The following is a 27,674-nucleotide window of genomic DNA, read 5'->3' on the forward strand; positions in this document are numbered from 1 at the left end:
GAGATAAAGAGGAACATTTCAAAATTATAAAGAGGTCAATTTACCAATTCTTAATGTGTGTGCCCTAATAACAGAGTTTCAAAATAGACAAAGCAAAAGCTAAAAGAACCAAAAGGAAAAATAGCCATGTCCACAACTGTAGCTGGGGATGGATGAAGATTTTAACACTCCCCTTTTAGTAAATGATAGAAAAAAAGTTATAAATAATAAATAGAGGCCTTGTTGTGGCAGCAGAAAGAAGTCAGTGATCATGGTATTGAAGGCCAGGATGCGAGAATTCTCTGAGAAGGAAGATTTATTATGACCGGCCAGGCCCAGTGGACTTCTGTCCAAAAAACCAAGGCCAGAACAGAATTTCCAGGTCCCTTTTATATAGAGGGTTTAGGAGCAGGGGTCAAGTGGTGCTTTTGGCACAGAAGGATGGTTTTATGTCAAAGTAGCTTTCAGTTTCTTAGAGTTAGGAGTTTGTTTGGACACCAAGTAAGCCTGAATAAACATACTGCCCACATTCTGTGTGGATGTAAATTCAAATACACAGTCTACATCCTTCCTGAATACACAGGAGCTTACAGAGTTTATATCACTTAATTGGCTTTTAGAAGTCTGGACAAGTTTGAATACAGAATTAGGTAAACTGAATACATGCATATACATGTACAGGCCATATTATTCCCCCCTTTGATGCCTGCTTAAGTTTGTTAAGCTTTGGCATCACTATTTTCGGAGTCAAGAGGTGGGTGGCTATCAGTGTTTTTACTGCATCATTTATTAAAGCGAGTACCCTAGCTATTATTAAGAGGAGGAAGCGGGGAAGTATGATGAGAGCATGGTAGTTCTAGCTGCTTACTACTTTGACTGCTTATTTCACTCATTAATTTTCCAGGAGAATCCAATGATAAAGTCCTTGGGGAATATTTGGGGCTTTTCCTGGTTTCAGGAGGAAGTCTTTCTCTGAGTGGCAGAATCTCGGGATTTTCCAGCAATTGTTTTGGAGGTTATTGATGTTTGCATGGACTTTTTGCCAGGTTTCAGATCCATCTATTGATTTTCTATCTTACTAGCCTGCTTTATTTCTTTCCTCAGAGAGTTTACACCTTTAATTTTGAAGGGGTGTTGAAGACAGATGATCTTTCTCTCTTTTTTTTTTTTTTTAAGATTTAATGTATTTATTTCTCTCCCCTTCCCCCACTCCCAGTTGTCTGCTCTCTGTGTCCATTCGCTGCGCATTCTTCCGTGACCTCTTCTATCCTTATTAGCGGCACCAGGAATCTGTGTATCTTTTTGTTGCGCCATCTTGTTGTGTCTGCTTTCTGTGTGTGCGGCGCCATTCTTGGTCAGGCTGCACCTTCTTTTGTGCTGGGCGGCTCTCCTTACAAGGCACACTCCTTGAGCATGGGGCTCCCCTATGCGGGGGACACCCCTGTGTAGCACGGCACTCCTTGCATGCATCAGCACTGCACATGGGCCAGCTCCACACAGGTCAAGAAGGCCTGGGGTTTGAACAATGGACCTCCCATGCGGTAGGTGGGTGCCCTATCCACTGGGCCAAGTCCACTTCCCGATCTTTCTCTTCTGTAGCTACTTCCTGCTGGTTAGGGACAATAGGCTCTACCTGACAAGGTGTAAAACTTCTCTTGCTATTTTATCTCTGTTGGAGGAAGATGGACCTGGGATCCTGGGCAAAGCTGGATTTTATTTTATTTTTTTTGCTAACAAAATGTTGATTCTGGAAGAAATAATACATTAATTAGAATTTTGAGAATATATGGTTTCATTAAGAGGATACTGGACTACAGAAGTAGAAAAGGCTAGGTGCTTGCAAAGGCTGCATTTTTTCAAAGTTGATGGGAAACAGTATTTTCCCTTATTTTATGCTGTTGGTTAACTCTAGAAATCGTAATAGACAACAGAGTTAGTTATAATTTGCCAAATACTTCTCTTTTCAGTTAAGTTACAGATGAAAACAGATAAGGTTTTTTTTTTTAAGGGATGTTTGTTTTCCTTTTAGCAATAGGCATTTGGGCTAGAGCTAGAGGGAACAACCGACTTTGACATAGACGTTGCTTAGCCTTTTTTTTTTGAAGATGTGTTTCAGACTGTCCAGTGACTGACATTCGTACATTTCGTCAGGTGCGTCTGGTGAACTGGCACTTTCTTGGGCAGGCGGCTTCACTCAGGATTAGTGCACCAAGGTGGAAATTCTTTTAACTTTAATAGCTGTGGAAGCGATCAGTACTACAGAGTAAAGTTCTTTACATTTTTGGCTTTAGTTGAGTAATTGCTCGTAATTTCTTTGACTGTCTTCACTAGGCTCTGTTTTTGAAAACCTGTTTGGCTAAGCTAGTTAAGAGTTTCAAGGCAGGAGTGGAGAAGGGGCCCCTCAGGATCTGACTTTGGGCCATACACCGGTAGTAGGGTTGAGAGTCTGACACATCCTTATCTGCACCTCAAGGGTCTCTAGTAACTGAGCCTGGTATTAATTAACCAGCGACCTGTAAGCCACTGTTGGCCCCTGGCCTCAAGCACATCCTTCACCTGGTGTGAGGTTGCCCTAAGTTAATTTGGTGGCTTTTTCAATTAAAAGGACTGTTGGCTCCACTGATCTCAAGCAAGGTGGCCATTCTTTTATAGACATGTTTATTAACTACTCAGAAAATGAAGTTTACCAGGACTGATAACATAGTCAATGTCTTTCTGCATATGATCTAATAGAAATATCACCATAGTCATCAGACATAAATGAATAGGATATAGGTACAGTACATAACACTAATTAATGTACTACTCAATGCATAAGATTCTCTTTGAGCTATAATTAATAGACTTAAGTTTCAGGTTTGCAATACTTTACATGTTATCTCTCCATGGGAGCAGGCCATAATGTCAATTGTGTTTAAGTTTTACTCACAGTACTCTGGTGATCATTGCTCCACTTGGCATGTTCTTCACAGAAGCCGCAGCACTGATGACCCTAGAGAGAAGCTAGGAAAGTAGGTTCCAGTATTCCACCAGTCTGGTGCATAGCGCCCTCTGGCACTATGAAACAGTGCCAGTCTGGAGGCAATATTCATCCTAAGTTTGGCTATATCAATCCACCACTAGCTGCTGCAGGAGTCTGAATCTGTAATGTAGTCTCCATTGACTTAAGGAGCACAACCAGAGATGTAGTAGACATTTGTTGTTTTAGGGGTCAGTGACCAACTTAGCCAATAACTCATATGGAGAGGCAATCTGCAGTGTATTGAAGGCCTGGTTTGAATGCACAAGAGAGTTTGACAATGCTGAAGTTTATTTTTTGAATTTTATACACCTCTTAAACATTTTCAATGCAACATGTGACATACTAAATGAAATTAATTTTTTTGTACTTTACTTTTTACCTTTACACTTTTACCATGAAGACATTAATCAACAGGTATTCTTAGTTTAGCAGTAGAGGAAAAACTACTTTTTTCATTTTTAAAATGAAAACTGAAGATTCCCAATGGAATCAAAGTAATTCTTTATTACTTCCACTTGGATATGTACATTGAGGTGACTCCCAGAGAGGTTTCACTACTATGAAGTTCCTTTTTGCCATTAATATTAATTTAGGACTCTGGTTAATAATGGCTTTATATGATTAGTCATTGAAATGCTTCAGTTTAAAAGATGCTTTAACAAACTCTTTATAATTGACCACACCCACATGGGCTGGTTACTTTACCTTAAGATAAGCTGATTAAATTACAGTTAGCAACCAATGAAATTTACTTTATGCATTTAAAAGACAGCAGATCTACATTTTTCTTTAGCTTAATTTCATTAAACATGAGCTTACAAGGACAAACTGATTCTTAATTCCTTCTGCTTAGAAAAGTTTTAATCTATTACACCTAGCTCCTCCCTCAGAGCTCTTGCAAAGAGAAGGCCCTGGGGGGCTGAGTAGGTTAAAGAGCTTAGGAAAATCTGTTTCCTTTCTTGATAGTTGTTATATTTAGATTTTATAAGACTTTTCTGTCTTTTTAGCTTAATTTGGGTTGTAAGAATATTCATTACATATAAAACCTTCTTGGGATTTATGCATTAAATTCACTAGCAAAACAGTATTGACATTTAAAGATTTATTTTTAGGTTACCTTTCTCCATTATTCAATTTTTAACAGGTGTACTCCAAATCTGATTTCCTAGGTATAAGCAAACTGATAAGTATAGATTTGAAAGCTGAACACAGAGTTAAGTACAGATTAAAACAGAAGAGAAAATTCTATACCTTTAGCATTTCTAGGAACTCACTGATTTTAATTAATAACATATGAACTCTTTTTATCTTGATTACTATTCATAACTTTGATAGGCACACCAAGTTTACACTAATGGAAGTTCGAGGTTTTCTCATTTCTTTAGGGAGACACGATATGAGGTTTCTGGGCCTCAGAACTATCTGTTCTCTTTTTATGCTGGTTTAACTGGAATTCAGGGTTTTATACAGAGGCTGCTCTGTGGCCATGTGGACCAGCAGTAAGCAGAATTTGATTCCTGAGAAAAGAGTCTTATAGGGAGTTTGCTGGTATGCCAGAAGCTGTGCTTATTAGCTTAGGAAGACTGAAGAAGCTCCTTTTTTAGTCGACTGATCTTGCATCCCAGAGTCCCAGCTTGACCAAAGTTCACCATTTTACATAATTTAATATTACCATCCAGAGGTATGAAAATATATACTGGCACTGAGCAAACAGACAAACACAGAGTTCAGCATACAGTCAAACATAAAGTTCATTAATTTGACTCATAATTCTTACTCCTTTGGTATAGTTGTTTCCAAGCTTTCCATCATTTCACATTTTTTATTTTTATTGCTTTTAAGATTTTTGACTGGAGCTAAGGGGACTCATACAGCATTAACCTTTAAGGAAGTGGTGTGTTTTCAGACAAGCTGTGGGAGGGGGCTTAATCTTTCTTTAATGCATTTCAGGGGGAACTGAGTTACAGCTTGTTAATTATTGCAAACTTAGTGAGGGGGAACCTCTAACAGGAGTCTGCCTACCCTTGCTGTCTACAAAACAAGCTCAATTGCAATCCAGCATTAAAATTTAAAGACCTATTTCTGGCCAAACTTCTCAAACGCACAGTTCACATTCAGACCAAGCTTTATCACAAAAACCAATTCATTTTTCTGTAACCAAGATCTTCCAAATTTAGACCAGCTCTTCAGGATGTATCCCACTGGGAAGCACTGGGATACCGATGAGGGAGTGGACTTTAACCCACGAAACCTCTCTTACTACCACAAAACCTTCACTACTTTAGTGAAGGTAAACCAAATCTTAACTTGCAGTTAGCCAAAACCAAACAGCAGGTCGGTATAAACCCCCGACTCGGATGAAGAGCCCCAGAGGGCACCTTCACTGCCCTTGACCAAATAAGGTCACTACGGACCCGCGGATTAGGACTCCGTTTTTGCCCTACAGAAGTATGTCTCTGCGTCTTACTCGGTCTCCACAGCCATCCCACTTTTCTTTCCTTTTCAGACCTAGAAAGGAAAGCTAGCCCCCGAACTTCCTGGGAGTAGTAGGGTCCTCTCGGGAGTTGATCAGGCTCCCCTTCTAACACTTACAGTTAGGTATTTTCTACACTATGCTCCCAGGGGACTTACCCATCTGGTGTGTGGAGTTCTTCAGTTTCATTCTCAGGGTCTCTTTTAAACCCTTCAGTGCCTCCGGTTTCTTCCAACCTCCTTTTGGACTAAAGGGGTCCAGTGGAGCCCTGGGCTGGTATTTGCCTGGGCCCTCCTGGCTTCCTCAGAGGTGTCCAAGAGGGGCAACCAAATGTTGCCATCTCTGACCTTCACAGCAATCCCGAATGAGCCCCCAGAAATGTTGTAGAAGCAGAAAAAACTGAGTGATTGCAGTACTGAAAGCCAGGATGTAAGAATTCTCTGAGAAGGAAGATTTATTATGACCTGCCAGGCCCAGCAGACTTCTGTCCAAAAAACCAAGCCGAGAACAGGATTTCCAGGTCCTTTTTATGCAGAGGGTTTAAGAGCAGGGGTCAAGCAGTGCTTTTGGCATGAAAAGAACCTTCTTTATTAGAACAGATTTCAGTTTCTTAGGGTTTAGAGGTTTGTTTGGACACCAGGTAAGCTTGAATAAACACACCACCTACACTCCATCTGGATATAAGTTCAAATACACATACAGTCTATACCCTTCCTGAATACATACAGCCTATAGTTTATATCACTTTAATTGGCTTTTAAAGTCTGGGCAAGTTTGAATACAAAATTAGAAAAGTTGAATACATGCATATACACATACAGGCCATATTAGTGTAGAGAGCTGAACATAAAACCAATATGACCTAACTGACATTTATAAAACACCTCAGCCTACACACATCAGAATATACTTTTCAAGTGTATATGGAATATTAACCAAGATAAAGCTTATGGTGAACTATGAAATAAAACTCTACATTTAAAAGGACTGAACTGAACAAAGTTGAGTTTTATTAGAAAACAGTAAAAGAATGATACCCAGAAAATCCTCCAAGGTTTAAAAATTTGAGCATCACACTTCAAAGTAACATATGGTTCAAATAAGTAATCAATGGAGAAAGTATAAGTATCTTGAACTGAATGAAAATGAAAAAGATACAACTGTAGCAGAGCTTAGAAAGAGAAACTAATAGGATTAAATGTTTTATATTAGAAAAGTCAACAATCAATTATATAAGCTTTCATATTAAGGAACCAGAAAAAGGGAAAATAAAACCTAAAGTAAATATAAAGTATGAGAGTAAAGCTGAAAATAAGTAGAAAAAAATCAACTATATAGAAAATAAATGGTACCAAAGCCAGTTATTTGAAAGGATCAATAAAATTAATAATTCTTCAGTTAGACTGATAAAGAACAAGAGAGTAAGAGAGAACACACAACCCAATATCAGGAATGAAGGAGGGATCTAACAGACATTAAAAGGATAAAGATATACTAAGAAAACAGATCAATCAATCACCTGGGCTTTGTTTCCATCAACCATGCCTACATAATGAAGCCCCCAACAAAAGCTCGGAACACTGAAGCTTGAGCAAGCTTCCATGATTAATAATATACATCAATGTGCTAAAGGGTGTACATTCTGATTCCACAAGGAGAGGACAAGGAAACTTGCATTTGAGACCTCCCAGACACTATGGTCTCTTCATTTGCCTCCTTAAGATTTGTATTCTTTTTTTGCTACAATAAAACTACAATCTTAAATATAGCACTTTCCCAAGTCCAAAGTGCCATTCTAGCAAACTTTTGAATTTAATCAGGTAGTAGGCACCCCCAAACTTGCAGGCAGGTGGTCAGAAGTATGGGTGACCCAGGAACCTCTGAACTTGTGGCTGGTATCCGAAATGAGGGCAGGATTGTGCCCTTAACCTGAGGAGTCTGACTTGATCCCAGGTAGTTGAAGGTAAGAATTACATTATAGTTAGTATCAGAAATTACTGAAGCCATTTGCAAGAACACATAAAGAACCTTTACAACTCAAGACAAACAGGAGAAAAGCAGGCAAAAGATTAAAATAAACAATTCACAAAAGACATAGAAATGGCAAATAAGCACATGAAAATATGGTCAATATTATCAGTCATTAATTTAGACAATGCAAATTATGGCCACAATGCAATACTATTACATACCACTAGAATGACTAAAATTTTAAAGACTGAAAATACCAAAATACCAAGTGTTGGCAAGGATATGGAGCTACCAGAACTATTAAATGCTGCTGACAGAATTGTTAAATAGTCATTGAAATCCCTAAATTACTTGGGCAGATCACGTATTCCAACTCTGAATTTCGGTAGCAGAGTACTCACCCCAAAACACACAAACACGCATAGCAAATTCCCAAAGGTCATACCAGAAATAAAATGAACAGAAATCAGGTTGCCTATTACAATCCACCCTTCACTCTATATAAAACCAGGTTAGGGGCAGGGGCAGGGGCAGGGGTTAGTTCATGAACCTTAACTGTGAAAGGGCAATTAACATATATGAGGATATGAAGAAAAAAACATGTTGCTTTCAATAATATGGCTTGAAAAGGTAGGAGCCTATACAAATACAATGAGGCACATGCATTTATGGAGACAAATGCTCAAGTTAATAAGCATTTTAGGGAAGGAGATGTGACTCAAGTGACTGGGCTCCTATCTACCGCATAGGAGGTACAGGGTCCAATTACCAGGGCCTCCTGGTGAAAAGCAAGCTGGCCCACACAACAAGCTGGCCGATACGGAGTGGTGGCGTGCATGGAGAGCTGGCACAGCAAGATGACACAACAAAAACAGACAGAGGATAGAGAATAAGAGACATAGCAGACCAGGCAGCTGGGGTGGTGCAAGAGATTGAGCACCTCTCTCCACTCTGGAAGGGCCCAGGATCAGTTCCCAGTGCCACCTAAAAAGAAGACAAGCAGATGCAGAAGAACACATAGAGAACAGACAGCAAGTACAAAACAATGGGGTTGGGGGGGGGGAGAAATATTTTTTTAAAAAAAGAAGCATTTTATTTTTCATAACACAAATTTTAACAGGAAAGAAAAGATGGCAGATCCCACTGTCGGGGGGGGGGGAGGGGGGGACCTTTCCTCTTAAGCTGTAGAAGCTTTCTGAGGGAAAGGGTTAAGACCAAAATAAATATTCAAAACAGATTAAAGCAGTCTGTGTCAGAAGAAATCACCTGCAAAAAGACATATACTTTTAAGGAAGAAAAGTAAGCAACAAGACTTAAGGCTGCAATTACTTTCATCAATAATAATTCTTAGATGGAAATATGAATGATCATCTTAGTAATACTAGCTCATTACAAGGAAAGGTACAAAGATTTATAATCAACAAATCAACACATTCTTTAGTAATGAATTTCTACTGCACAAGTACCTCCCTCCCACGTTACAGACTGGAATTCCTGTTAATAGTCTTTCAAAGCCTGCTTCATAATCATCTCCTTAATTTTCTTTACCATTTGATTCACCTAAGTCTTCTGCTGACATTGATGCTGAAGACCCACTGTAGCAGTTTGATATTGTTTATGAATTCCAAAAATAGATAGTGGATTATGTTCATGAACTGGTCTTTTCCTCTAGGCATATTATATTGGATTCAGAAGTTTCACTTTTACTTGATTAAATAATGATTGAAGCTTTGATTGGGCCATGTCAGTAGGACGTTGGGTCCCCGACCCCTTGGTGGGCAGGACCTCACAAGGACCTCACAATAGAAGTCAGTCGGAGTTTTGATACTGGAGACCTGTGAAGTAAACACAGAGAAGCAGATACCTGAGGAAGGAAAGAAGACTCCATAAGACATGGCAGAGGTCCATGGAAGAGAGATGAGCCATTAGCCTGATGGTCTACAGCTGGCCTTGTGGAGCTAACAGAGCAGCAGAGCCCTGAAAGAAAGGAGCCCCAGGAGACTTATCCCAGCCTACAGCTGATATTGGAAGAAGCTGGGACCACAGAGCCTTAGGAAGAGGAGGAAGCCTGGACCCTTACAGACATCGGCAGCCATCTTGCTCTAACACAAGGCAACAGAGTTGGTGAGGTAAGTAATTAATGCTTTATGGCCTGGTAACTCTAAGCTTCTACCCCAAATAAATACCTTTTAAAAAACCAACCAAGGGAAACGGACTTTGGCCCAGTGGTTAGGGCGTCCGTCTACCATATGGGAGGTCCGCGGTTCAAACCCCGGGCCTCCTTGACTCCGTGTGGAGCTGGCCATGCGCAGTGCTGATGCGTGCAAGGAGTGCCGTGCCATGCAAGGGTGTCCCCCGCGTGGGGGAGCCCCACGTGCAAGGAGTGCGCCCGTGAGGAAAGCCACCCAGCGTGAAAAGGAAGAGCAGCCTGCCCAGGAATGGTGCCGCCCACACTTCCCGTGCCGCTGATGACAACAGAAGCGGACAAAGAAACAAGACGCAGCAAAATAGACACCGAGAACAGACAACCAGGGGAGGGGGGGAAATTAAATAAATAAATCTTAAAAAATAAAATAAAATAAAATAAAAAAATAAAAAACCAACCAAGTTCTGGTATTTTGCATCAGTACTTCTTCAGCTGACTAATGCACCCACTTTTTGATAGTAGAACCATGCTTAACTGCTATAATATAACATCTTCTGCAGAGTACACTTCATCACCATCAGCATCTAAACAGTACATACATTATAATGCAAAACTATCACCAGGTTTCAGTTCTGCTGATTCAAGGAGGTTCTTGGCTAGTGTTACTAAAATAATGATGTAATGAATTCTAAAATATATTTAAGAAGCTGAATAAATTACATTTTTATATTTTAAGTCTGCAATGGTCTAAAAAAGTATCTAAATTTTTCAATTACACTTCTCCTAAATGTCACTGGGGAAATTATATCCCATAATTTAGTGACTTTTGTTGACCCTGATACCAAGAAATACTTTACACATCAGGCACATACATAAATAACCAAAAACAAAAGTTTCATCAATCTTATCCTATGACAGATTCTGATATGTTCTAATCTATTTCATTTTTAATAGTTTGAAAAACATACATATAGGAGTAAAAAATGGCCAACATATCTTCAGTGCTAAATGTGTTTAATAAGTAATGGCTGCCTAGAGTGCTAGATGTATGAGATTACATCTGAATTAAGGAGAGTATTTGGCATCTGCCATGGTATTAAGAGAAGGGAATAGTAATAATGATGCCAGATTGGGTATTATAAATATATGGTTAAAAGTCTTTCTTTGCATTAAATCATGAGCACCTTAAGGATAGGGAGTCTGTCTTAATAGTTTGACACAGGTGGGAGTCATATCATATATTGAATCAATCCTACCTACTTTATCAGGTGGATGATTAAGATTCTAATTTTCCTACAAAGCACTTACTATCTACTTGAAAAGAGATCTTTCAGCTGCAACTTGGAGAACCTAGGACTTCCAGAGATACAAAAGGTCATTTCAGGTAGTTGGAAAAACTAAAACTAATAGAGGTAGTACCTACGTAATAGAATAAAAGAAAGGAGTCAGAATAAAAGAATGAAGTAATCTTCCAAATAAAGGCTAGATGCACAGTTTAATTAAAGGGACTATATAAGAGAAATGTGGGAAATCAGAAAGACTTCTCTGAATGTCAAAGAATTAGCCAACTTCAAGCTAAAAACTTCTCCTGTATTGCAGATTCTCCACTCATAATACACTTGTATTATTTGTATGAAATGTTAAAAGTGCAAACTATAAATTCCTAGAATTTTATTCAATTCTGAAATATAAACTTACTTTCAAATAAGTATTAGTCAAGAGAGGCCAATGTGTTACTTAAATTAATGCATTTTAGACTATAAATCAATTATTCTCAAGAAGAGGAGGACGATTATATCACTATCATCAGGAAAGCTTTTGCTAACTACATTGCCCACTCTAGTCTCCAAATCTGATATGTCCTCTTGGGATGAGTAGCAGGCAGCAGGGACAGGAGGAGGGAGTTGTTAGGGATAAAAACATTTATCTCAGGTCATTATGAAACAGTTGCTTCCCTCCCATTTAATCTAATGATTAGACTAAACACAAGGCACTCAGATTTATATATCGGAACTTTTCTAATTCCATAAAGAAAAAGTACTAAATTGAGAATTAGTACATCCAAGTTCTCCTTAGCTGTCTAAGCTAAAACAAAGTTACTTATCTGCGACTTAATGGGAATTTAATTACATTCGTAGTATATTAAAAGAGAAAATGCTCTAAAGATAGAATGAGATATAAATACATCTTTAAAATGTGCAATAAATAAGGAATTATCATCATTATTCAAGCTTGGACCTCATGTAGATGTAAAAGCATAGAGCAATTTGGTTCATAGTTTGACCCTGGGGCATACCAGAGAGACTGACCACCCACAGCCAACTAGAAATTAAAAGGATTCCAAGGGCCTTGCCTAATCCATATCCTCCAACCCCAAAAGTTTAGCCAAAATCAAACCTGGCTGGAGAAAAAGATGCCATTAATTAATTCTTTTGAATATCCAACTTTACCAGAAAAAAAAAAAGGACTAATGAGCTCTTTAAAAAGAAACTGAAAAATTCAGAATTTTTAACTGAAAATTCTCACTGACACTAGAATATAAAAGAATACAGAATAAGGAGCATGGTTAGGATTCAAAAGTTGACTAAAATTTTTAGAAGTGACAACTAATAAAAATGTTAATAATCTTGCCCTTAAAAAAAATCAGTGCCAGCTGTTTCTATGCCCCCCTCCCCTCTCCAAATCCCTTTAAAATGGTCTATAGCATACTGAAAACTCATATGGTGCCTGGCAGACCATGAGTGCTAAACAAACATTTGTTGAATGAATGAATGATTTCTTACATCTTTTACACTATTTTAGTATAGTATACCTATATGATTACTGACATGCTTATTTCCTTTTAATCTACTTAAAAGTAAAATGTAAATGGTAGCTAAAAAGAAGACTAAATTCTGTAAACTCCCACTTTGTTATATTAGCTTCTACCTTATCGTTGCCACTCTCTATTAGATATGAGTGCAAACACCCAACCAAAAGCTGCTTTCATTATTTATAAATAACAATCAAAATTATAGACCAACTTTGATGAAAAATGAGTTAATTCTGAATGCAGAATAATTAAGACAAAAGTAGAAATATGAGTAAACATTATTTTTCCTGCAGGAGCGAAAAACTGTAAGTATAACCAATAATTTCCCTTTAAGCTCCAACTTTTAGTTCTATGATATTATAAAGACACCAACTCAAACCATCTGTAACCCTGAAGTGAAGAACTTCACCCATGATAGTTTCAAGTCAACTTCCTACATCACTAATATCTTCAGCCTATCCACAGTTCCTCCAGAAGGAAAGCACAAAATCCTACCATTCTAGGCTATAAACCAATTCCTCTCGCATAATCCTACCAAAATCCAAAGCCCAAGGAAAATCCCAAAACACTGTCAGGCAAGGCAACTTCATCTTTCACTTAATATGAATAACTCCTCTATGCCAAATATCATGACTTAATACTACTGTGTATCATTCAAGATGCACAAAACGATGGTTACATTTTGTATTTTATGATGACAAGATCTCCAAAAGCTAGAGTTTCTCAAATCAGAAGTTCCTGTATACTGTGTTCTACAAGTGTAGTACAGTTTACCTGACACACTGATGTTTAATAAATGCAGTTCCTCTTTCAAGACATTCAACAGAAGTTATTTTTTATGGACAGCTTTTTTGACTACAGTAGCTTCAAAAGCAGATTTAAGAGCAAGAGGCCTACACTCTGAAATGTGAGGAGGTATATTTATATACACACCGTAGATACTTATGTTAAATACTACTTCCCTTTAAAACAGCCTTACCAGTGTTTATAGCGCCATCCACCTTATTTCCAATAAGCAAGTTTTGACCAACAGCTCCAATCTTTGCTCTTTACAAACTTAATTCACCTCAACAGGAAATAAAGCTGATTTGGGATGCCTAATAGACCAGTTATCCAGAAAATGCAAGGCTCCACTTGCCTTCCCGACTTTATCCTTTCATCGACCATTTATTTGACTCTCCATCTCTCCCTTATTATTCCTAAACTCTCTTCACCTCCTACCTATCAGCAATTACCTCTTCATTACCCCCACCCCTTCCTCGGAACTCCAACATCACCCCACTCCACTAACTACGAGCTCCAATCTTTCGGCCACCCTCGCACTGCCCCCTGAAGGAATTGCTCTTCAAACCCACCACACGAAGTCGTTGCTTTTGTCCTCGTAGGAGTTGATGAGCCCGTTGCAGAGCGGGGTGAGCAAAGGTCGCTTCCGGCTGCCGCTACCTAGGCTGGAGCTGCTCCCACCTACGCCGGCGCTGGGCCTGGCCGCGCAGCTGAGTCGGGACAGGCCCGCGGACACCGCCCCACCGCCGCTTCCAGCGCCGCTGCCCGACACGGCAGCCGCCACCAACACAGGCCGCACCGGGCCCCCGAGGCCGCCAGAGCCCGCGGCCTGGGCCGCGCCGCCGGACACCAGCGCCGCCGCCGCCGCCGCCACGGAAGGGGGCGACGGGGAAGAGGATAAGGACGAGGACGCGGAAGTCACCGAGGAGGCCGCGGAGGAGCCAGGGCTAGTTCCAGCGGAGCCCGACCCGGCCTGGCGGCTACCGGACATCGTGACTCCCTCCCCTCCGGCGGGGAGCTCGGAGGAGAGGGACCCGGACCGCGACCCGTCGCCGCCTCTCCCCTTAGCCTCCGTGCATCCTGAAGACGCGCGCCGTGCCGGGAGGTGGGGCTGAGGAACAATAAAGTTGATTTTTTTTACGGCAACCACACAACAGCGTCCGATGGGAGGGGGCGGAGGAAACTAATAAAGGAGAGTAGGAACCACTACCGCTCTCGAGGCCGCCGCCGCCGCCGCCGCGGTCCCAGCCGCCGCCAACCCCCGCGCGCCGGGAGCGGGCCGTGCGCGCGCGCGAGCGGCGGAAGGGGCGGGAGCGGCGGGGAATACAACTTTATGTACACAGCCGGTGCGGCGCTCGAACACGCACAGCAAGGCCTCCGCCGCGGTGGTCGCTTAATAATGGGAGAATTCCTAGTTGAAAGCTGCTTTCGTTCCTGACGTACTGGAGGACAGGCAGTCTTAAAAGAGTAAATAGGCTAAGGAGAGTGGACTGAATGGTAAGAATGCAGGGTGGTTTAGATGACGTGGGGGAGGGACCTCAAAGAGCGACTGCGCACGCGCTCATTGGAGTAGCCCCTTCTGTGTTTGCCCGGCTCCCAGCTCCGAACCCAGAAGAGTGTTTGCGTGGCTGAGTCGGATCTCGCTTGCAGGGGAATGAGTCACTTTTCTCTTGGGCGTGAAGGGAGAGGTTGCTCTCATCTGAGAGGCTGGCAGTGTGATGCAATGGCACATCCACGACAGGTGCTTTTCCAGTGAGTGATTGAAGGCGCTATAGACAAACGGAAGGAATAGAAGCGTGGAGCAATAGAAAGATTACTAGACTAAGAATCAGGGCCAACGGGCTCTGCTATTAAGCTATTCGACAGTGTAAAGAGAAGTAAATTAAAATGAAGTTAGTGAGAAGTGCTTTGTGAATTGCAAACATTGAGCTCCTATATTTTGAAAGGTTTATCAACTTGAGTATCAAATTTCTGGGAAAACAAATTATACTTAATCCGTCGATAGATCAGTAAGAACCTCGGTTTAATGTGGATCTGATAAAATTCTAGCACGAAACAAGGAAACCTGGCATTTACTACCACCAGAAAATATGCAATAGATGTTTTAAGCTTTTTGAAATATTGACAATTGCTTGCCAGTTTTCACTTACCACTTTGATAATCCCTAAAGTCAAGGGAATGTAAACTAGAAACCTCTGAACTGTGTGATTTTCAGTATCCTTTTCAACTCTTGTCCTGGATTTTGAAGAAGCCTATATCCTATAGGCAACTTGGGTCTTTCCCTAAGAGCATCTATCTACGTTCAGGGGGCAAGGCTAAGGAAGGGCCTGGATGAAGGTCCAACAACCCGTGCCTAGCGACCCACCTGGGCAGTGACCGCGGGCACCCTCTTCCATCTATACCTTGAGCTGCTGCACTGTCATATTCCAAACTTCTTAGGTTTAACTCAAGTTTCTGCTCAGAATAATCATATAGGAATGAGCTTATGAGTTCCCTAAGAACCACCCTTCTTGCAAAATTATTGCATTATCCAACCTTTTGTTTCAAATCACTTAGATGTGAAGCCTTCCTTAATTCTTCTTGACAGATAGTAGTGCCTGCCTTTGTGCTCCCAAGATGTTATGTTTGTACTTATTACATTGTATTTTATTTGTTTATATGTGATTCTTCTCCACTGTGAACTTCAGCATTGTACAAGGAACATGTAACAAAGCGCATCCTGTCATAGGAAATTATTAAATGTTGACTAACAAATGAATAAAGGCAGCCATCTCTTTTTTATGTAATTATTTGTTCAATGTCTGTCTTTCCAACTAAATTGTAAGTTCCATGAAAGTAAGGATCATCTTGGCCTTAAATGAGCATTCAGTATTTGGATGAAGGAATGGGTAAATAGATGAATGTAATGAATTTGATTATTTTATGCTCATTACACATTAAGTGTGGGCTAGGCAAGGAAGAGACAACGAAGTATATAAAACATTGTTCCTACATTCAAGAAGAAGCTTATGGAATAATTGAGGGAATGGAGAATACAAAAAAGGATAAGTAATAATATCAAAGAGCACGTGCTAAATGCTTAATTAGTAAAGCAGAGAATCACCACAGGAGATGAAGCAAGAGCAAGTACTGAGGGACAGATATTTGTTGAAGGAAGGAGTTATGCCTTCAAAGAAAAGTCTGGCTTGGTCAAGCAGAAAATAAGTAAAAATACTTATGTCATGTTCAGTTATCTATTTGTTAGGGATAGAAGAATGTATTCAGAAGAAATTCATCTAGGAGGTCAGATTGTAAAAGCCTTGAATTCAGTTTGGAAAATATGCTTTAGGTAATTGGAAATAATGAATATTTTAGTGGGGGAGGGAGAGTATTTAAAATGTTCTTTTGAAGAATATTAAGATTGCAACAGATTAATCTTTCAGAAGAGGTGGGAAATTAGGAGCAAAGAAACTAATTAGGAAAAAATCACAGCAGTCCAGGCATAAGTGATGAGATTCTAGGATGGTGGCAAGAAAGGCAAGGTAATTTGGGGAGTGGGGGGGAGAAGAAACTAAATCTCTAAGATTAAGTTACTCTATTAAAAGAATCCTTAAACTCCTCAAGGACAGAACTCAGGTCTGTCTTTTTCGTCACTCTTTCCCAGTGCTTGGCACAATGCCCAATATGTTAATTAAGCAAAACTGATGGCACATGGAAGAATGAATCCAAATATTACTCCTGGGATAACAATAGCACAATGACAGAATTGGGGACATCCAGTGGATAATTTAGTTAGGATATGTTGATGAAAAACATTCAAGTAAATATATCCAAGCAGTGATTGAAAATGCAGGACTAAAAGCACAGGAGAAAATTGAGCACATGCAAGAAATATTTGGCTGTTAGTAAGGAGATAGCGTACCAATCTTCAAATACTTATGACCTGTTACTTGCTGAACATATTACTACATCCATGATTCTCTAACTTTGGTACAGAGAAGAATCATCTAGAGAGTTTCAACACTGCAGATTACCCTAGAGATTCTGACTCTGGCCTGAGGTAGGGACTGAAAATATAATTTTTACCAACACCCGAATGAATCTTGTGCAAGTGACCAACCCTTTGAGAAACACTGCTTTATTATGTGGGAGATGTATGAAGAATATGTGAAGGTGACTCTCTTCCTTATTCAAATGACAGAAAAGTGATGTGGCCTCAGCTCAGGAGACTCCTGGGAAACAATCATCAGTTGCTGGTATTACCTCTTTGAAAACTATCTTCAGTAAAATCTAAGTTCTCAAAAGGAAACTAGGGGATGTGATGCAATGGAATTTCCCTTTTATAACAATAAATGTATAAAAACTATTTTGAAAATACACGGTCATTATTTCTACTGGCAAAATCTTCTGGGAAAGCAGAAGAGAAAAGAGGAAGCATGGCAGAAACAAACACATGCAAAGAAGGAAGTCAGACAACTGAAAATAAGAGGAGAAATAGAGAATAGGAGAAGAAAACAATAAAAATAAAAAGCATAAAATAAAGACTAAGATTTAAAAGTTAAAAGAACTCCATCATGTTGTTAAATATCTTAATCCTTTGAACCACAAAAATGACAATCTTGTGGCAAAAACACACATACTGAAGTAAAATCTAATGGAATCAAAATGGAATGGACTTAAAGAGAGGAGTGAATTTCCCATCCATATTTCTAAAGTATCTTATCCAAATATATTTTAGGGAAATAAATCCACTGGTTTCCATCTTTCCTTGTCCTTTGGTAACCAGTGCCCCAAAATGATCCTCCCTAAACAGCTTTATCTATCTGACTGACCTGTAAGGCTTGCTACCTTGTTTGAACTGTTTGCTGTCTGACAAATCCTCTGAGTGAATAATAGCTTTCTGTTGTTTAAAAAAAAATGTGATTGACCTTTTATAACAGCCATTAAAAAGCTACACTGATAAGAAAAGGCAGAAGAGAAATAGAACATTTTCTGTGAATTCTCTAGGACAATAATGCATCTAGCAGAAAATAACTCACAATCTGTTGGTACAATGAAAAGCTCTAGTTTATCCATAAAACCAGAGGTAGATTGATACATAGACCAGAGAATTATGATTTCTTAGAGTTAGCATTTGAGGATAATCCCTTTCCCAAAACTATCCCATTTTTATTGCATGAAATTTCACTATTAGCTTTCCAGTTTTCCTTTATAATTGCAAGCATTATTTAATGAAGGTAAACTAAACATGAATACATTGGTAAGTTATCATGTTAAAGAAAGTTAATTTCCTTTTTAAAGCTGTTCTTTTACAGGATAGTTAGCAGTTTTAGTCAAGGCCATTGTAAACTTGGCATAGGCCAATCAGAAGTATTATAACTGGATTATATATGAAACTGGACAAATATGAATTTATTGAATATAGTCAGTTAAAAAAAAAAAAAAGCCTAAACTTGGGGAAGAACAACATATACTGGAGAACAGTTACTAGTTTTATATATAGTGAAAGTGTTCGTATTTTGTGATGATATAGGTAGGTTTAGATTCACTTGAAGAAAATTAACCAAAGCAAAATGAGGTCTAATGAATTCTGCAAACACAGCAATCAGTGTGATCATGCATGGAGACCACGAAATATTAAACAACAGAAGAAAGGAAAAATCACCTTCCATTAACGTGAAGCAGAAAACACCACACTTCTTTTACTCCATGGATTTGACCACCTATCCATATAATGTACCATAACTATATGACCTGGGAAAATGTATATGGCTAGACTCAAGAAATGTTTAAAAACAGTACATTGTCAACTGTAATTTGCATCAAGGGAAACAGACTTGGCCCAGTGGTTAGGGCGTCCGTCTACCACATGGGAGGTCCATGGTTCAAACCCCGGGCCTCCTTGACCTGTGTGGAGCTGGCCCATGTGCAGTGCTAATGCATGGAAGGAGTGCCATGCCACGCAGGGGTGTCCCCCGCATAGGGGAGCCCCATGCGCAAGGAGTGCACCTCCTAAGGAGAGCCGCCTAGCGTGAAAGAAAGCGCAGCCTGCCCAGGAATGGCACCGCCCACACTTCCCGTGCCACTGAGGACAACAGAAGCGGACAAAGAAACAAGACGCAGCAAATAGACACAGAGAACAGACAACCGGGGGAGAGGGGGGGAATTAAATAAATAATAAATCTTTTAAAAAAAAAGACTTCTTAGATCATGAGTGATATTTTTTTCTGCTTAGTATCCTGAGTGTTCAGATGTAATTCTGACAAATCACATTCTGATAGGTCCTCCAATTACCACTCATATCACCTATAAAGATTATTTTTATACTAGGTAACATGAGGTTAAAATTAATATAGAACATAGACCAGAAGAGATTTAAGGGAGCTGATTTTCCTGGGGAACAAAGAGGTTACGAACTAACTTTAGTTCCCAGCGTGGAATCTTATATTGTTTGTGTCTTATGGGAATGTTCATGTCTAGGCATACCAAAAACACCGTTTCTTTATATGAGCAACTTGGAAGTTTCATGGGAACAAACCCAACCCATAGCAGAGAGATACAATATGTACAAGTTTTTTCCATGAACAAGGCATGGCTATTAGAGAAGATGGATGAGTTTGAGTATAATTTGATGAGTACCACTCAGATTGTCTTCCAACTCAATCCTCTGGACACACGCCCAAGTCTCCAGGAGAAAGGACTACAATAAAAAACATACCATTGAATTCTGTAAGAAAATGTTAATAATTAACTAAATTGTAAACTTGTGTAAACCACCTATAATAAAGAATGGACACTATTTGTATATAAAAATTATATTTAAATTAATAACAGGTTGAAGAGCAGTTAATTTGGGAGCATATTCTTAACCATTGGAAGTGATGTCCAATAAAATAAGCATTCCTTCTAACAATGTTTCTTCCTATTCTCTGTTTCAGTATGGTAGTTCTTATATTCTTAATTTGCTTTATTCAAGTAGAGCAGGTATTTCTTTTCTCAACCTATGAAGTCCTCCCACACACAGAGCTCTGGCCATCTCCCACTAAACCAGTTTGTCAACTGCATTTGTATTAACCAATTTATTATGAGATAGTAGAAATTGGCACTAACTCCATCTTTAGTTTAGAAAAATGAGGTCAAAGCAATAAAGCTGCTGGCAAAAATCCTGGCACTCCACCCTATGTTCAACAACCAAGAGTTGCTAAGCCTGGGTCATCTCTCTTTGACATTAGTTCAACTGATACAAGAGCATATATTGGTTTTGAATCAGTTAAAACAAAGTCACAGATCAAAATTATCCACTATTCCTCATTCTTCTTTTCTTTGTTGTATGATACTACAGTACTCTCAAACACCTAGTTTGCACTAAGATGTAACTAGATATTGATAATACCTCTCAGGAAATTACAATCTGAATACCATACCAAGAATCCATTCAGTATTGTTATCCACTATACGTGGTGCCAAGTGAAGTGTATTCATTTTCTATTGCTGCCGTTAAAAAATTACCACAAATTTCACAACTTAATACAACATAAATGTAAGCTCAGCTGGTTTCTCTACCTGAATCTCACAAGGCTGAAATCAGGGTGTCAGTAGGGCTGCATTCCTTTCTGGGAGGTAATCATCTAGGCTCATTCAGGTCATTGGTAAAATTGATTTCCACATGGTTTTTGGATTGAGGTTCCTATTTCCTGGTCAGCTAAGGACTATCCTCATTTTCTGGAGGCCACCTGCATTCCTTGGCTCTTAGCCCCCTCCCCCCATCTTCAAAGACAGGAACAGCAGGTCAAATCTTTCTCATGACACATCTCTGACTGACTGTTCTGCCTTCTCTATGTTCAAGGTTCTAGTGATGACATTGGGCCCACCCAGATAATCAAGGGATAGTGTCCCTATTTTAAAGTCAGCAAATTCCATCTGCATAATCCCTTTTCCCTGTAATGTTAGCAAATTGACAGATTCCAGGGATTAGGGAATTGGCATATTTGGGGAGGGGTCATTCTGTCAACAACTTGAGTATAGCATATATACTGCTCAATGAATACTTGCTGCTTAATTAGGTGATATTTGCTTTTTTTAAGATTACTTAATAGGACAATGATACTTTTGGATGGCTTCTTTAGCGAAACAATACTGAGAAAGTGTATTCCTTTTATTCTATGAATCATATCACCCTTCTGACATCAAGATGGACCGTTTTCTCTCCACTATATATATTTATTAAATAAATATTGAATAAACATAGTACAGGTTTATGTGGACAGCCAAATTTAGGTACCCACTTCTGGACATCTTTTTTTTTTTTTATTATTATTACCCCACCCCACCCCCAGTTGTCTGCTCTCTGTGTCCATTTGCTGTGTGTTCTTCTATGACCGCTTCTATCCTTATCAGCTGCACTGGGAAACTGTTTCTTTTTTTGTTGCGTCATCTTGTTGTGTCAGCTCTCTGTGTGTGAGGCGCCATTCCTGGGCAGGCTGCACTTTCTTTCACATTGGGTGGCTCTCCTTACGGGGCACACTCCTTGCGCGTGGGGCTCCCCTACACGGGGGACACCCCTCCATGGCGCGGCACTCCTTGCATGCATCAGCACTGCACATGGGCCAGCTCCACACAGGTCAAGGAGGCCCGGGGTTTGAACCACAGACCTCCCATGTGGTAGGTGGACGCTCTATCCATTCGGCCAAGTCTGCTTCCCTGGACATCTTGATATTTCTTTGTATACCATGTGAGAACAATGTTCCTCCTTGTTTGGTGAAATTTTTTTTCCAATTATTTTCTCCTTACATTTAATATATTTTTACACTGCAAGAGATTCTTTCATCTGAGTAATGAGACAGAAGCAAGGTAGATTAGTATAGGGGAAGAGGGAGGGGGCTGAGACCTGGCAGAGAACCTGGCTGCAAGACCCTGCCCAGGAACCTGCTGAAGGGAAGACTGCTACTAAAGGACAAAGTTGGAAAGACCCCACTAGGCCCGCACAAGTTCTCTTTTGGAACTTTTTCTGGGGTCAAAGAGAAGCTCCCAGATACCTCCAAACGACAGGCCTCCCCATTGGCCCCCTGAGAGCTAACAGGTGGGGGAACCAATCAGAACAGCAAACAGCTGGGCCCCACCCTAACATCAGGAGGGGGAGGAGGAAAGGGCTCAGAAAGGCCTAATCTGGGGTCCCACACACACATCTCACCCTGCAGCACGCAGACTATCAATGTCTCAGATTGTGCACTCTTTTCCCATTTCTTAGTAAGCTCTTTACTTCCTTACTTATCCTATGGGTATGTCAATCTGACATAAGCCAAGAACCCAGTGTTCTGCTAACAGAAGTATGGGGAACTTTGAAGCTCTGGATAGTTGAGCCAGCATTTCATGTATTGTTCCTAGTCTACTATCAGTGAATCTAGAACTAGAATTCCTGCCAAAAATGAGAGCATTTTGTGATATCTGGTTCAAGATGGCAGGCAATATATATTTACCACTTTTCTTTCCCAAAATATCTTGAAATATAATGGAATAATATTTTTTAGAGAATAAATCCATAGCAGCACTGTGAAGCATAATAGGAGATCAATAGTGAACAAGAAAAGCAGGATAGTTTGTCAAGTATGTGTAGCTAATAGTAATAGACTAATGAAGAATCCAGAGTGAAGAGCCAGTGGGCCAAAGCATAATAAGGGGAAAGTTCCTGGAGAACAGCAAGCCTGCCTTCACAGTAGAGTCCAAAGCATGATGAAGTCTTTGGAGAGTAATTAGGCTAATTAATGAAAAGACTACCTGTGGTGGGGAATGGCTGTAGCTCAGTGGTTCAATGCCTGCTTCTCATGTACAAGGTCCTGGGTTCAATCCCCAATACCTCATTAAAAAAATAAAATAAAAACTACCCATGGAACAGCTGATCTAGTTAAGCCCTTCTCCATTCTTCCATGTGGAAGAGGACTAGCAGGAATAGTATTTGCCTCTAGGCTAAAAGCCCAAGAAGAACTCTCTGAAAAAAGTGAATCATCTCACTAGAGGATATGAAGAGAGAGGCAGAATAGACCCTGAGATAATTCTGAATTCACATAATGAACATGGGGGTATGGGAGAAGAGGGAGACAGAAATTCACCCTCTGTACTGAAATACACTAAAGAATACTACTACTACTAGAATGAAAACCTCCTTACATTGGTATTTGTGGGAGTCTCCAGCCTCTCTGCTTGCTTCCACATTCATGCATTCTACACAGATAATATAGTGTAGTAAGAGCAGACTGCCTGGCATTCAAATTCTGGTCCTGACACTTACTAACAAATTATTTAAGTTCTTTGCGCCTCATTGTGAAATGTGGGTAATATCCACACATGCCTTCTAAGAACATTATGAGGATTAAGTAAAGGAATATATATAAAATGTTTAGAATATTTATGGCACACAGTAATGTTTATAAATGTTGGTTAGTATTACTCATAAATATGAACCAACAACGAACACATTAAATGAGACCAAAAGCCTGAAAAAGAGGTACCAAGTTTAACATAATAAAAAATTGACTATGAAGAAAATATAGTGAAGAGCAGATAATTTTAAGATTCTACTTATTCTCAGAGGGATTTAACAAGATATTGCATTCCTGAAACAAGATCAGATCTCAATGTGTAAAAGAGGGGAGGGGGGTCAATCTGAATACATGAAAGAATTCTTGGAAATTAAACGTAGGATTGCCAAGATAAAATATCAAATAGAAGGTCTGAAAATAAAATATAATAATCTGGGGAAGGTAAAGATGAAGTACTCACCTAGACTGTACAGAAAAAAATACATGGAAATGAAAGAAATTTGAGAGGTTTATGGAATAGATCAAGGATAATTAAAGGGAAGAAATAGACTGAGAAATGTTAGAAGGAAAATTCCCTAACCAGAATAAAAACTTGACTGTAAGAAAATTTCACCAGTGAAATTTCAAAACATCATGGATAAAAAGAGAATACTGGGAAACGGACTTTGGCCCAGTGGTTAGGGCGACCGTCTACCATATGGGAGGTCCGCGGTTCAAACCCCGGGCCTCCTTGACCCGTGTGGAGCTGGCCATGCGCAGTGCTGATGCGCGCAAAGGAGTGCCGTGCCATGCAAGGGTGTCCCCCGCGTGGGGGAGCCCCACTCGCAAGGAGTGCGCCCGTGAGGAAAGCCGCCCAGCGTGAAAAGAAAGTGCAGCCTGCCCAGGAATGGCGCCGCCCACACTTCCCGTGCCGCTGACGACAACAGAAGCGGGCAAAGAAACAAGACGCAGCAAATAGACACCAAGAACAGACAACCAGGGGAGGGGGGAAGTTAAATAAATAAATAAATCTTTAAAAAAAAAAAAAAAAAAAAGAGAATACTAAATTCTTCCTTTAGGGTAACTGGAGGAAGATATATTGTTAAAAATAATGAGAATCAGATTGATGTTGGGTGTATTATAAGCAACACTTAATGCTAAATTGTAATAGAAAACTGCATTCAAAGATCTTAAGGAAATTTATTTTGATCCTAAAATTTTAAAACCAAATTATTGATCAAGTGTGTGGAAAAAGTAAAGATATTTTCACACATGAAAGGACTTGAAATGCTTACCACTATATTGAAGGTGCCCACCCAGATTCCTTTTTTTTCGTCTACCTGGCAGTAACACACATCCCCCAGCTGCCGTGAATATTGGCTGCTAATGGCTTATAGCTTCCACCTTCTCCTCTCCTTCCCCATCCTTTCTTCTTTTCCTCCCCCTTCAGAGATTTGCCCTTGTCTTTACAGGTTCTGGGAGCCACCTTTCTACCTTACCCCATCTCCCCCCCACCCCACCTCCCATTTTGGCAATAAACAGCCAATGACTGACACAAGTGTTACAAATCCAATCTCCTTGGCCCAACTGTGTGGTGAAGTTTGTGCTCCTGGGCTCCCCAGGGGACTAGGCTGAACTTAGTCTTCAGCTGAGACCTCATCCTTTCCTAGTTTTCTTCCCCTGTGCTATTCTGCTTCCCTCACTCCCCTTCTGAGATCACACCTTTAATAAATCACGGACACAAGAATCCCTACCTTAGGTTCTGGTTCTAAGAACACCACCTAATATTCTATTCCCATTATTTATTCCATTCTGATATTCCCAGTCTTTTAAAAATTGCTTAAGCATGAACTCCAACTTACAAAATAACAAAAGAAACTCAAGTGACTTCTGGTTCTGATCAATATAGAGTAACATGAATCAAATTTACCTTTCCACCTGAAAGAACTAAAACATGACACACTATATGAAACAATACTTTCCAACATTGGATGTCAGGTAGCACAGGACTGTGTGATTCCTGAGAAAGGGAGAAGAAAAGAGATGAGCCCTATAAATGCCCTATCTACTACTGAGAGAATATTTCCAGGCTGTAGTGCAGGGAGGGGAAGCCAGGCAGTGTCTGATGGTCTTTCTCATTTGAGGAGACCGAACTGGGATTCTGAGAAATGTCTGGGAGTCCCGGGGCTAGAGTTTGCAGGGCAGAGTTTCAGAAAGGAGAGAGTTATATAAGGAGAGGCCTCTAGAGATCTGAAGAGGGTATTCCTCAAGTATTCACCTCAGTTCTTATGAGTGCTTCCCCATGAGCAAACTGTGTGAGGCTGGGAGAAAAAACATCTGGAAGGAGCAGGAGGAATAATCCCTAGAGCTCATACAGAGCCAGAAGTAATCATTGAAATTTGTAAGTTTGTCTGTTGTAGCACCTAATGTAAGCTAAATGCCTACTTCACTCCATGCAAAAATAAAACCCAGATAAATTAAAGATTGAATAATAGTTAATATTTTTGAGCTTTCATATTAAGCCAAATTCAATGTTTTCCATAACAGTATGAACTGTATATACTATAGTGCTTAGGTCATAGTAGGCAGGATTGCAAGCTCCGGAGTCGGTCTGTATTCACACATCTTTCCCCCACTTTTAGTGCTTAAATATGTAATCAGATACTTTTTAAAAAAATATTTTTTTGTTTAGCACTCTACAGACCTTTTCAATTTGAGGTCTTTTATTTCCCTTTAATTCTGGGAAATTAATCTTTATTATTTCATCATATATTTTGACCTTTTTATTTTCTGTTTTTTCTCTTTACAAGATTTCTATCAGCTAGATTTGGCACTTCTATTTCTTTTTTGAAAAAAAAAACATTTTATTTTTTTCTTATTTCTCCCCCCTCCCCTTTCTTCCTACCTTCCCCCCTCCCCCCCCCCCCCCCCATTGTCTGCTCTCTGTGTCCATTCAATGTGTGTTCTACTGTGTCTGTTCTATTCTCATTAGGCAGCTCTGGGAACCCATCCTGGGACCTTCTGGAGTAGGAGAGAGTTGATTATTCTCTTGCATCACCTCAGCTCCCTAGTTTGCTCTATCTCATATTGTCTCTTCTCTGTGTCTCTTTTTTGTTGCGTCATCTTGCTGCACCAGCTCTCCATGTGGGCAGCACCACTGCTGGGCAGTCTGCTCTCCTGCGAGGGACTGCACTCCTTGTGGGGGGCTGTACTTCTTGCACGGGGGCACCCTTGTGCAGGGTGACACTCCTTGCATGTGACAGCATGGGCCAGCTCACCACACATGGCTAGGAGCCCTGGGTATTGAACCCTGGACCTCCTATATGCTAGGTGGAAGCTCTATCCATTGAGACATATCTGCTTCCCTGGCACTTCTACTTCTATCCTCCATACCTCTTAGCTTTTCTTTTCTATATTTTTCATTTTTTATCTTCTAGGAGAGTTCCTCAATGTTATTTCATTAATTTATTTTATGGTTTATCCATCCTGCTATTATTTTTATCAACCATTATATTTTTTCCTACTAAATATTACCACTTGGTTCTCTTTCTATAATTTGTTTTTCCTGATTCACCTTACCAATGCCTTCTTTATTTCCATAAGCATGTAAGTATCATAAGTATCATCATGGTTGTTTTAGATTTCTTGGCCAATTTATTTTAATAATTCTGCATCAGATAGTATACAGTATTCAGTTTCCTTTCTTTTATAATAATTGTATCTTTGGGGATCTTTGGCTTGTGAACTAACATTTTCAGGGTTACCAGCTATTCTGTCTGGTAGAAGCATCCTGAGAAAGGACCAAAGACCAAACTCTGATTTCTGCCTATCTCAGTGACTTTCAAGATGAAGGTGAGAATGAGGGATGAATTCCAAGTGTGGACTTCCCCAGACACCACATAACTGCCATTGTTTACTAACATTCCATCAGACAGTCTCTATAGTCTGAATAAGACCTTTATATCCATAAGGAGCAGCAGCCCTGGGAGAAGGCAGTCTCCTTGGACTGTCATCCACCAGCCTGGGAGTTCTGATGTGGAAGGAATGCTGAGCATACACCTGTGTTATCACCTCCTCACTCCAACAGGGCCTTTGCACTGCCCTGATTTTACAGTCCTACTCCCATGACCCTTTAAGTCATTTCATGTCTTAAATATGTTCTTTGTGCCTGTAGTACAAAGACATATTCACAAAATAATTTCTATTATATTAGG

The 27,674-nt window shown here is 39.9% G+C and overlaps 1 protein-coding gene across 2 annotated transcripts in view; it reads right to left on the reverse strand.

Moving 5' to 3' along the window:
• Window positions 1-14,462, reverse strand: part of COP1 (COP1 E3 ubiquitin ligase) — a 262,696-nt gene extending 248,234 nt beyond the window's left edge. For both annotated transcript variants that reach the window (XM_004476672.4, XM_004476671.4), the window contains exon 1: window positions 13,759-14,462. In XM_004476672.4, coding sequence (XP_004476729.2) covers window positions 13,759-14,177 — 419 coding nt within the window. In that variant the 5' untranslated portion in view covers window positions 14,178-14,462. The remainder of the gene's footprint in view (window positions 1-13,758) is intronic.
• Window positions 14,463-27,674: the final 13,212 nt, after the last annotated feature.

The sequence above is a fragment of the Dasypus novemcinctus genome, chromosome 13, assembly GCF_030445035.2.
Source record: "Dasypus novemcinctus isolate mDasNov1 chromosome 13, mDasNov1.1.hap2, whole genome shotgun sequence".
NCBI lineage: Eukaryota > Metazoa > Chordata > Mammalia > Cingulata > Dasypodidae > Dasypus > Dasypus novemcinctus.